Source organism: Oncorhynchus gorbuscha, unplaced genomic scaffold (genome assembly GCF_021184085.1).
Source record: "Oncorhynchus gorbuscha isolate QuinsamMale2020 ecotype Even-year unplaced genomic scaffold, OgorEven_v1.0 Un_scaffold_1488, whole genome shotgun sequence".
Classification (NCBI taxonomy): domain Eukaryota; kingdom Metazoa; phylum Chordata; class Actinopteri; order Salmoniformes; family Salmonidae; genus Oncorhynchus; species Oncorhynchus gorbuscha.
In genome coordinates, this window is record NW_025746253.1 from 16,006 (window position 1) to 29,052 (window position 13,047).

The 13,047-nt window shown below is 49.5% G+C and overlaps 1 protein-coding gene across 1 annotated transcript in view; it reads left to right on the forward strand.

Moving 5' to 3' along the window:
* LOC124023050 (lysyl oxidase homolog 4-like) overlaps positions 1–13,047 on the forward strand; it is a 32,108-nt gene that overhangs the window by 15,119 nt on the left and 3,942 nt on the right. The window contains exon 8 of the mRNA XM_046337641.1: positions 9,274–9,410. Within this exon, the coding sequence (XP_046193597.1) occupies positions 9,274–9,410 (137 nt within the window). The remainder of the gene's footprint in view (positions 1–9,273; positions 9,411–13,047) is intronic.

A 13,047-nucleotide genomic window follows, 5' to 3' on the forward strand; every position in this document is an offset into this window, starting at 1 on the left:
CTGTCCTGACGGTATGTCACCTTACCTACTGGCCTGACGCTATGTCACCTTACCTACTGTCATGACGGTATGTCACCTTACCTACTGTCCTGACGCTATGTCACCTTACCTACTGTCCTGATGGTACGTCACCTTACCTTCTGTCCTGACGCTATGTCACCTTACCTAGTGTCCTGACGCTATGTCACCTTACCTACTGTCCTGACGGCACGTCACCTTACCTAGTGTCCTGACACTATGTCACCTTACCTACTGTCCTGATGGTATGTCACCTTACCTAGTGTCCTGACGCTATGTCACCTTACCTACTGTCCTGACGGCACGTCACCTTACCTAGTGTCTTGACACTATGTCACCTTACCTACTGTCCTGATGGTATGTCACCTTACCTACTGTCCTGACGGCACGTCACCTTACCTAGTGTCCTGACACTATGTCACCTTACCTACTGTCCTGATGGTATGTCACTTTACCTACTGCCCTGATGGTATGTCACTTTACCTACTGTCCTGATGCTATGTCACCTTACCTACTGTCCTGACGGCACGTCACCTTATCTACTGTCCTGATGCTATGTCACCTTACCTACTGTCCCGACTGTATGTCACCTTAACTGGTGCCCAAACGGTATGTCACCTTACCTACTGTCTTGACGCTATGTCACCTTACCTGCTGTCCTGACGGCACATCACCTTACCTACTGTCCTGACGGTATGTCACCTTTCCTACTGTCCTGATGGTATGTCACCTTACCTACTGTCCTGACGCTATGTCACCTTACCTACTGTCCCGACTGTATGTCACCTTAACTGGTGCCCAAACGGTATGTCACCTTACCTACTGTCCTGACGGTATGTCACCTTACCTACTGGCCTGACGCTATGTCACCTTACCTACTGTCATGACGGTATGTCACCTTACCTACTGTCCTGACGCTATGTCACCTTACCTACTGTCCTGACGCTATGTCACCTTACCTACTGCCCGACGGTACGTCACCTTACCTACTATCCTGACGCTATGTCACCTTACCTACTGTCCTGACGCTATGTCACCTTATCTACTGTCCTGACACTATGTCACCTTACCTACTGTCCTGACGGTACGTCACCTTTCCTACTGTCCTGATGGTATGTCACTTTACCTACTGTCCTGATGGTATGTCACTTTACCTACTGTCCTGATGCTATGTCACCTTACCTACTGTCCTGACGGCACGTCACCTTACCTACTGTCCTGATGCTATGTCACCTTACCTACTGTCCCGACTGTATGTCACCTTAACTGGTGCCCAAATGGTATGTCACCTTACCTACTGTCCTGACGGCACATCACCTTACCTACTGTCCTGACGGTATGTCACCTTTCCTACTGTCCTGATGGTATGTCACCTTACCTACTGTCCTGACGCTATGTCACCTTACCTACTGTCCCGACTGTATGTCACCTTAACTGGTGCCCAAACGGTATGTCACCTTACCTACTGTCCTGATGGTATGTCACCTTACCTACTGTCCTGACGCTATGTCACCTTACCTTCTGTCCTGACGCTATGTCACCTTACCTACTGCCCGACGGTATGTCACCTTACCTACTGCCCGACGCTATGTCAACTTACCTACTGCCTGACGGTACGTCACCTTACCTACTGTCCTGACGGTATGCACCTTACCTACTGTCCTGACGCTATGTCACCTTACCTACTGCCCGACGGTACGTCACCTTACCTACTGCCCGGACGGTATGCACCTTACCTACTGTCCTGACGCTATGTCACCTTACCTACTGCCCGGACGGTATGCACCTTACCTACTGTCCTGACGCTATGTCACCTTACCTACTGCCCGACGGTACGTCACCTTACCTACTATCCTGACGCTATGTCACCTTACCTACTGTCCTGACGCTATGTCACCTTATCTACTGTCCTGACACTATGTCACCTTACCTACTGTCCTGACGGTACGTCACCTTTCCTACTGTCCTGATGGTATGTCACTTTACCTACTGTCCTGATGGTATGTCACTTTACCTACTGTCCTGATGCTATGTCACCTTACCTACTGTCCTGACGGCACGTCACCTTACCTACTGTCCTGATGCTATGTCACCTTACCTACTGTCCCGACTGTATGTCACCTTAACTGGTGCCCAAATGGTATGTCACCTTACCTACTGTCCTGACGCTATGTCACCTTACCTACTGTCCTGACGGCACATCACCTTACCTACTGTCCTGACGGTATGTCACCTTTCCTACTGTACTGATGGTATGTCACCTTACCTACTGTCCTGACGCTATGTCACCTTACCTACTGTCCTGACGGCACGTCACCTTACCTACTGTCCTGATGCTATGTCACCTTACCTACTGTCCCGACTGTATGTCACCTTAACTGGTGCCCAAATGGTATGTCACCTTACCTACTGTCCTGACGCTATGTCACCTTACCTACTGTCCTGACGGCACATCACCTTACCTACTGTCCTGACGGTATGTCACCTTTCCTACTGTCCTGATGGTATGTCACCTTACCTACTGTCCTGACGCTATGTCACCTTACCTACTGTCCCGACTGTATGTCACCTTAACTGGTGCCCAAACGGTATGTCACCTTACCTACTGTCCTGATGGTATGTCACCTTACCTACTGTCCTGACGCTATGTCACCTTACCTACTGTCCTGACGCTATGTCACCTTACCTACTGCCCTGACGGTATGTCACCTTACCTACTGTCCTGATGGTATGTCACCTTACCTACTGTCCTGACGGTACGTCACCTTACCTACTGCCCGGACGGTATGTCACCTTACCTACTGTCCTGACGCTATGTCACCTTACCTACTGCCCGACGGTACGTCACCTTACCTACTGCCCGGACGGTATGCACCTTACCTACTGTCCTGACGCTATGTCACCTTACCTACTGCCCGGACGGTATGTCACCTTACCTACTGTCCTGACGCTATGTCACCTTACCTACTGCCCGACGTCACCTTACCTACTGTACGTCACCTTACCTACTATCCTGACGCTATGTCACCTTACCTACTGTCCTGACGCTATGTCACCTTATCTACTGTCCTGACACTATGTCACCTTACCTACTGTCCTGACGGTATGTCACCTTTCCTACTGTCCTGATGGTATGTCACTTTACCTACTGTCCTGATGGTATGTCACTTTCCTACTGTCCTGATGCTATGTCACCTTTACCTACTGTCCTGATGGTACGTCACCTTACCTACTGTCCTGATGCTATGTCACCTTACCTACTGTCCCGACTGTATGTCACCTTAACTGGTGCCCAAATGGTATGTCACCTTACCTACTGTCCTGACGCTATGTCACCTTACCTACTGTCCTGACGGCACATCACCTTACCTACTGTCCTGACGGTATGTCACCTTTCCTACTGTACTGATGGTATGTCACCTTACCTACTGTCCTGACGCTATGTCACCTTACCTACTGTCCCGACTGTATGTCACCTTAACTGGTGCCCAAACGGTATGTCACCTTACCTACTGTCCTGACGGTATGTCACCTTACCTACTGGCCTGACGCTATGTCACCTTACCTACTGTCATGACGGTATGTCACCTTACCTACTGTCCTGACGCTATGTCACCTTACCTACTGTCCTGATGGTACGTCACCTTACCTTCTGTCCTGACGCTATGTCACCTTACCTAGTGTCCTGACGCTATGTCACCTTACCTACTGTCCTGACGGCACGTCACCTTACCTAGTGTCCTGACACTATGTCACCTTACCTACTGTCCTGATGGTATGTCACCTTACCTAGTGTCCTGACGCTATGTCACCTTACCTACTGTCCTGACGGCACGTCACCTTACCTAGTGTCTTGACACTATGTCACCTTACCTACTGTCCTGATGGTATGTCACCTTACCTACTGTCCTGACGGCACGGCACCTTACCTAGTGTCCTGACACTATGTCACCTTACCTACTGCCCTGATGGTATGTCACTTTACCTACTGTCCTGATGCTATGTCACCTTACCTACTGTCCTGACGGCACGTCACCTTATCTACTGTCCTGATGCTATGTCACCTTACCTACTGTCCCGACTGTATGTCACCTTAACTGGTGCCCAAACGGTATGTCACCTTACCTACTGTCTTGACGCTATGTCACCTTACCTGCTGTCCTGACGGCACATCACCTTACCTACTGTCCTGACGGTATGTCACCTTTCCTACTGTCCTGATGGTATGTCACCTTACCTACTGTCCTGACGCTATGTCACCTTACCTACTGTCCCGACTGTATGTCACCTTAACTGGTGCCCAAACGGTATGTCACCTTACCTACTGTCCTGACGGTATGTCACCTTACCTACTGGCCTGACGCTATGTCACCTTACCTACTGTCATGACGGTATGTCACCTTACCTACTGTCCTGACGCTATGTCACCTTACCTACTGTCCTGATGGTACGTCACCTTACCTTCTGTCCTGACACTATGTCACCTTACACCTAGTGTCCTGACGCTATGTCACCTTACCTACTGTCCTGACGGCACATCACCTTACCTAGTGTCCTGACACTATGTCACCTTACCTACTGTCCTGATGGTATGTCACCTTACCTAGTGTCCTGACGCTATGTCATCTTACCTACTGTCCTGACGGCACGTCACCTTACCTAGTGTCCTGACGCTATGTCACCTTACCTACTGTCCTGACGGCACGTCACCTTACCTACTGTCCTGATGGTACTTCACCTTAACTGGTGCCCAAACGGTATGTCACCTTACCTACTGTCCTGACGCTATGTCACCTTACCTACTGTCCTGACGGCACGTCACCTTACCTAGTGTCCTGACGCTATGTCACCTTACCTACTGTTCTGACGCTATGTCACCTTACCTAGTGTCCTGACGCTATGTCACCTTACCTACTGTCCTGATGCTATGTCACCTTACCTAGTGTCCTGACGCTATGTCACCTTACCTAGTGTCCTGACGCTGTCATGTCACCTTACCTAGTGTCCTGACGCTATGTCACCTTACCTAGTGTCCTGACGCTATGTCACCTTACCTAGTGTCCTGACGCTATGTCACCTTACCTACTGTCCTGACGGCACGTCACCTTACCTAGTGTCCTGACGCTATGTCACCTTACCTACTGTCCTGACGCTATGTCACCTTACCTAGTGTCCTGACGCTATGTCACCTTACCTACTGTCCTGATGATACGTCACCTTATCTGGTGCCCAAACGGTATGTCACCTTACCTACTGTCCTGACGCTATGTCACCTTACCTACTGTCCTGACGGCACGTCACCTTACCTACTGTCCTGACGCTATGTCACCTTACCTACTGTCCTGATGGTATGTCACCTTACCTACTGTCCTGACGCTATGTCACCTTACCTACTGTCCTGACGGCACGTCACCTTACCTAGTGTCCTAACGCTATGTCACCTTACCTACTGTCCTGACGCTGTGTCACCTTACCTAGTGCCCTGATCGTACGTCACCTAACCTACTGTCCCGACGGTATGCCACCTTACCTACTGTCATGACGCTATGTCACCTTACCTACTGTCTTGACGCTATGTCACCTTACCTACTGTCCTGACGCTATGTCACCTTACCTACTGTCCTGATGGTACGTCACTTTACCTACTGTCTTGACGCTATGTCACCTTACCTACTGTCCTGACGCTATGTCACCTTACCACTGTCCTGACGCTATGTCACCTTACCTACTGTCCTGATGCTATGTCACCTTACCTACTGTCCTGACGGTATGTCACCTTACCTACTGTCCTGACGCTATGTCACCTTACCTACTGTCCTGACGGCACGTCACCTTACCTAGTGTCCTAACGCTATGTCACCTTACCTACTGTCCTGACGCTGTGTCACCTTACCTAGTGCCCTGATCGTACGTCACCTAACCTACTGTCCCGACGGTATGCCACCTTACCTACTGTCATGACGCTATGTCACCTTACCTACTGTCTTGACGCTATGTCACCTTACCTACTGTCCTGACGCTATGTCACCTTACCTACTGTCCTGATGGTACGTCACTTTACCTACTGTCTTGACGCTATGTCACCTTACCTACTGTCCTGACGCTATGTCACCTTACCAACAGTCCTGACGCTATGTCACCTAACCTACTGTCCTGATGCTATGTCACCTTACCTACTGTCCTGACGGTATGTCACCTTACCTACTGTCCTGACGCTATGTCACCTTACCTACTGTCCTGACGCTATGTCACCTTACCTACTGTCCTGACGCTATGTCACCTTACCTACTGTCCTGACGCTATGTCACCTTACCTACTGTCCTGACGCTATGTCACCTTACCTACTGTCCTGACGGCATGTCACCTTACCTAGTGTCCTGACGCTATGTCACCTTACCTACTGTCCTGACGCTATGTCACCTTACCTATTGTCCTGACGCTATGTCACCTTAACTGGTGCCCAAACGTTATGTCACCTTACCTACTGTCCTGACGCTATGTCACTTACCTACTGTCCTGACGGTATGTCACCGTACCTACTGTCCTGACACTACTGTCCTGACGCTATGTCACCTTACCTACTGTCCTGACGCTATGTCACCTTACCTACTGTCCTGATGGTATGTCACCTTACCTACTGTCCTGACGCTATGTCACCTTACCTACTGTCCTGACGGCACGTCACCTTACCTAGTGCCCTGATGGTATGTCACCTTACCTACTGTCTTGACGCTATGTCACCTTACCTACTGTCCTGACGCTATGTCACCTTACCTACTGTCCTGACGCTATGTCACCTTACCTACTGTCCTGACGCTATGTCACCTTACCTACTGTCCTGACGCTATGTCACCTTACCTACTGTCCTGACGCTATGTCACCTTACCTACTGTCCTGACGTATGTCACGTCCTGACGTTATGTCACCTTACCTACCTGTCCTGACGCTATGTCACCTTACCTACTGTCCTGACGCTATGTCACCTTACCTACTGTCCTGACGCTATGTCACCTTAACTGGTGCCCAAACGGTATGTCACCTTACCTACTGTTCTGACGCTATGTCACTTACCTACTGTCCTGACGGTATGTCACCTTACCTACTGTCCTGACGCTATGTCACCTTACCTATTGTCCTGACGCTATGTCACCTTACCTACTGTCCTGATGGTATGTCACCTTACCTACTGTCCTGACGCTATGTCACCTTACCTACTGTCCTGACGGCACGTCACCTTACCTAGTGCCCTGATGGTATGTCACCTTACCTACTGTCTTGACGCTATGTCACCTTACCTACTGTCCTGACGGCACGTCACCTTACCTACTGTCCTGACGCTATGTCACCTTACCTACTGTCCTGATGGTATGTCACCTTACCTACTGTCCTGACGCTATGTCACCTTACCTACTGTCCTGACGGCACGTCACCTTACCTAGTGCCCTGATGGTATGTCACCTTACCTACTGTCTTGACGTTATGTCACCTTACCTACTGTCCTGACGCTATGTCACCTTACCTACTGTCCCGACGGTATGTCCTGATGGTACGTCACTTTACCTACTGTCTTGACGCTATGTCACCTTACCTACTGTCCTGACGCTATGTCACCTTACCTACTGTCCTGATGGTACGTCACCTTACCTACTGTCCTGACGCTATGTCATCTTACCTACTGTCTTGACGCTATGTCACCTTACCTACTGTCCTGACGCTATGTCACCTTACCTACTGTCCCGACTATATGTCACCTTAACTGGTGCCCAAACGGTATGTCACCTTACCTACTGTCCTGACGCTATGTCACCTTACCTACTGTCCTGACGCTATGTCACCTTACCTACTGTCCTGACGGTATGTCACCTTACCTACTGCTCTGACGGTATGTCACCTTACCTACTGTCCTGACGGTATGTCACCTTACCTACTGTCCTGACGCTATGTCACCTTACCTACTGTCCTGACGCTATGTCACCTTACCTACTGTCCTGACGGTATGTCACCTTACCTACTGCTCTGACGCTATGTCACCTTACCTACTGTCCTGACGCTATGTCACCTTACCTACTGTCCTGACGCTATGTCACCTTACCTACTGTCCTGACGGCACGTCACCTTACCTAGTGCCCTGATGGTATGTCACCTTACCTACTGTCTTGACGTTATGTCACCTTACCTACTGTCCTGACGCTATGTCACCTTACCTACTGTCCTGATGGTACGTCACTTTACCTACTGTCTTGACGCTATGTCACCTTACCTACTGTCCTGACGCTATGTCACCTTACCTACTGTCCTGATGGTACGTCACCTTACCTACTGTCCTGACGCTATGTCATCTTACCTACTGTCTTGACGCTATGTCACCTTACCTACTGTCCTGACGCTATGTCACCTTACCTACTGTCCCGACTATATGTCACCTTAACTGGTGCCCAAACGGTATGTCACCTTACCTACTGTCCTGACGCTATGTCACCTTACCTACTGTCCTGACGCTATGTCACCTTACCTACTGTCCTGACGGTATGTCACCTTACCTACTGCTCTGACGGTATGTCACCTTACCTACTGTCCTGACGGTATGTCACCTTACCTACTGTCCTGACGCTATGTCACCTTACCTACTGTCCTGACGCTATGTCACCTTACCTACTGTCCTGACGGTATGTCACCTTACCTACTGCTCTGACGCTATGTCACCTTACCTACTGTCCTGACGCTATGTCACCTTACCTACTGTCCTGACGCTATGTCACCTTACCTACTGCCCTGACGGTAAGTCACCTGTTTCACTTATCTTACCTGGCCTAATTTGACCAGTCCCTGGCTTTCCCCTATCCTAACCCTAAACAGTCCACGAGTCCCCCCATGCACTTTCACACCTATCAACTCACCTGTCACCAGATCTCTCACCTGTCACTAGATCTCTCACCTGTCACGAGATCTCTCACCTGTCAATAGATCTCTCACCTGTCACCAGATCTCTCACCTGTCACTAGATCTCTCACCTGTCACTAGATCTCTCACCTGTCAATAGATATCTCACCTGTCACTAGATCTCTCACCTGTCACTAGATCTCTCACCTGTCACGAGATCTCTGACCTGTCACTAGATCTCTCACCAGTCAATAGATCTCTCACATGACAATCGATCTCTCACTTGTCAATAGACTTTAATTGGAGCTTATCCAAATCTTCAACTTGATCAGTCACCGTCAACTACACTTACTGTGTTTCCATGGCAACATGCAGGTATGCAGAAGCGCTACTCGTGCTACAACATGGGAGAGCAGGGTATCCAGGTAGGTTGCTGGGATACGTATCGCCATGACATCGACTGTCAGTGGATCGACATCACAGACATCAGCCCCGGGGAGTACATCTTTCAGGTTAGAAAACATGCACGCACGCACACACACACACACACACACATACACACACACACGCACACGCACACGCACACGCACACGCACACGCACACACACACACACACATTCGCACGCTCACGCATTCGCACGCACACACATACACAGACATACACACAAGCTTTATCAATGGATCAACGGCCTCTTAACTTTTGCATGGAATACTTTTAAGAAAAGAAACCAAATGTTGCTCTGCGTTTTAGTTTTTGGAAGAGGAATACTAAGTGTTGGCTCCAGTAACCGTGGAGACCAGCAGGAAGAGATGAAGAGCTGTGATACAGACTAGAACTGGAGCATAAATGGGTCTTGGCTCCGTCTGCACGTGCCGGTCCAGCTGGTTCACGTGCTTGGAGGTAGTTTGAGTGAAAGTGTGGGTTTAAAATAGAGGGATGTATTGAACCTGTGTTTAAGGGGAGTGATAACCTGCCATTAGTAGAACCGTTCAGAGAAAGGCTTGGCTCAGTGACAGGGAAACTGTGTCAGCACATTACCACTGATGAGAGAGTCTCACACACCAGGCACCCCTGGTTCAAGGAGGAGGGGGAGGGGGCTCACATACTCACTCTGGAACGGAGAGCGAGAGAGAGAGAGAGACAGAGAGAGAGAGGAGAGAGAGAGAGAGAGGGAGAGAGAGAGAGATAAAGAGAGAGAGAGAGAGAGAGAGAGAGAGAGAGAGAGAGAGAGAGAGAGAGAGAGAGAGAGAGAGAGAGAGAGAGAGAGAGAGAGAGAGAGAGAGGGAGAGAGAGATACAGAGAGAGAGAGGGAGAGAGAGATACAGAGAGAGAGAGAGGGAGAGAGAGATACAGAGAGAGAGAGAGGTACAGAGAGAGAGAGAGGTACAGAGAAACAACCTGTAGAAGGGACAGAGAAGGACACCAGCAGATTTCATTCTATCTTTCTTTATCTAATTTCTGTTTTTCTAGTTGGTCATCAGATGACTCAAATAACATTGTTTGCTTGTGAATTCTCTAAGATTCTGTTCAATTCTATAAGATTCCATTCTGAAGCTTCTGATGTGACATCACAAAGCCTATATCACGTCACCCTGCGTCCTTCCCTCTGTTCCACTCCAACCCCTTCCATAAGGACTCTCTGATTGGGTCCTCTGTGTGAGTAACCCACCACAATGTTTACCACACGCCCCCGGCCCCACCACACATCACATCATTTCTCATCAGCCTATAGCAGAGAGATGAAAGGGATTTGTTTAGACAGCAGGGAGTGGCCCGTCCATCCATCCTCCAACCCATCGCTCCTACAGGGGCCTGTCTGTATGTGGTCTATCTGCACTGGTCGGGCTGGGCTGTAACACTCAGACATGCCTTCTGGGAATATCATCTGACACACTCGTCATGTCATAAAGTTGGGAGATCAAACGGAGGCCGGCGAGACGACTGTTGCCCCAGCCTGCCGCGTCGTTATGTGGTTGCCAAGGAAACCCTTTATTCAACAGTAGTTAAGTTGACAATAAAGTGTGTGTGAGCGAGGGAGTGTGTCTGTATGTCTGTGTGTGTGTGTGTGTGTGTGTGTGTGTGTGTGTGTGTGTGTGTGTGTGTGTGTGTGTGTGTGTGTGTGTGTGTGTGTGTGTGTGTGTGTGTGTGTGTGTGTGTGTGTGTGTGTGTGTGTGTGTGTGTGTGTGTGTGTGTGTGTGTGTTCTTGTGTGTGTTCTTGTGTGTGTTCTGTGTGTGTGTGTGTTTTATGTGTGTGTTGTGTGTGTGTGGGTGTTTAGTGTGTGTCTGTGTCTCTGATTGACATCCACCCCACTGTGTGTGTGTGTGTGTGTGTGTGTGACATCCACCCCACGTGTGTGTTGTCCACCCCACAGTGTGTGTCTCTGATTGACGTGCATGCCTGTGTATCTGCATGCGTTTGTGTGTTTTATGCTAACTCAGTTGTGATTGACATCCACCATGTCATTTGGCACGACATCCACCCCACTGTCTCTGTCTCTGATTGACATCCACCCCACTGTCTCTGTCTCTGATTGACATCCACCCCACTGGTCTCTGATTGACATCCACCCCACGGTCTCTGATTGACATCCACCCCACAGTCTCTGTCTCTGATTGACATCCACCCCACTGTCACGGTCTCTGATTGACATCCACCCCACTGTCTCTGTCTCTGATTGACATCCACCCCACGGTCTCTGATTGACATCCACCCCACTGTCTCTGTCTCTGATTGACATCCACCCCACTGTCACGGTCTCTGATTGACATCCACCCCACTGTCTCTGTCTCTGATTGACATCCACCCCACTGTCTCTGTCTCTGATTGACATCCACCCCACTGTCACGGTCTCTGATTGACATCCACCCCACGGTCTCTGATTGACATCCACCCCACTGTCACGGTCTCTGATTGACATCCACCCCACTATCTCTGATTGACATCCACCCCACTGTCTCTGATTGACATCCACCCCACTGTCACGGTCTCTGATTGACATCCACCCCACTATCTCTGATTGACATCCACCCCACTGTCTCTGATTGACATCCACCCCACTGTCATGGTCTCTGATTGACATCCACCCCACTATCTCTGATTGACATCCACCCCACTGTCTCTGTCTCTGATTGACATCCACCCCACTGTCTCTGTCTCTGATTGACATCCACCCCACTGTCACGGTCTCTGATTGACATCCACCCCACGGTCTCTGATTGACATCCACCCCACGGTCTCTGATTGACATCCACCCCACGGTCTCTGATTGACATCCACCCCACTGTCTCTGTCTCTGATTGACATCCACCCCACTGTCACGGTCTCTGATTGACATCCACCCCACGGTCTCTGATTGACATCCACCCCACTGTCACGGTCTCTGATTGACATCCACCCCACGGTCTCTGATTGACATCCACCCCACTGTCACGGTCTCTGATTGACATCCACCCCACTGTCACTATCTCTGATTGACATCCACCCCACTATCTCTGATTGACATCCACCCCACGGTCTCTGATTGACATCCACCCCACTGTCACGGTCTCTGATTGACATCCACCCCACTGTCACGGTCTCTGATTGACATCCACCCCACTATCTCTGATTGACATCCACCCCACTGTCACGATCTCTGATTGACATCCACCTCACTGTCTCTGATTGACATCCACCCCACGGTCTCTGATTGACATCCACCCCACGGTCTCTGATTGACATCCACCCCACTGTCACTGTCACGATCTCTGATTGCACTTAATTTAAAAATCAGTCACCCAACACTGCTGGCCTGGACCACACACACCCAGGCACACACACACACACTGTTTTAAACAGGGCATATAGCCAAGTTCATATGACACAAACAGGCCCAAGCACACACAGACTTAGGAATAGATTCTGAACACAATGATATTAGCAGGAACCTTCATAACCTATCTAACATTACTGCATGAAAGCTTGTAAAAGAGCTTGTATTGTGGCCAAGTTAATATGATTCTGTTTAAACAGGGCATATAGCCAAGTTAATATGATTCTGTTTTAAACAGGGCATATAGCCAAGTTAATATGATTCTGTTTTAAACAGGGCATATAGCCAAGTTCATATGATTCTGTTTTAAACAGGGCATATAGCCAAGTTAATATG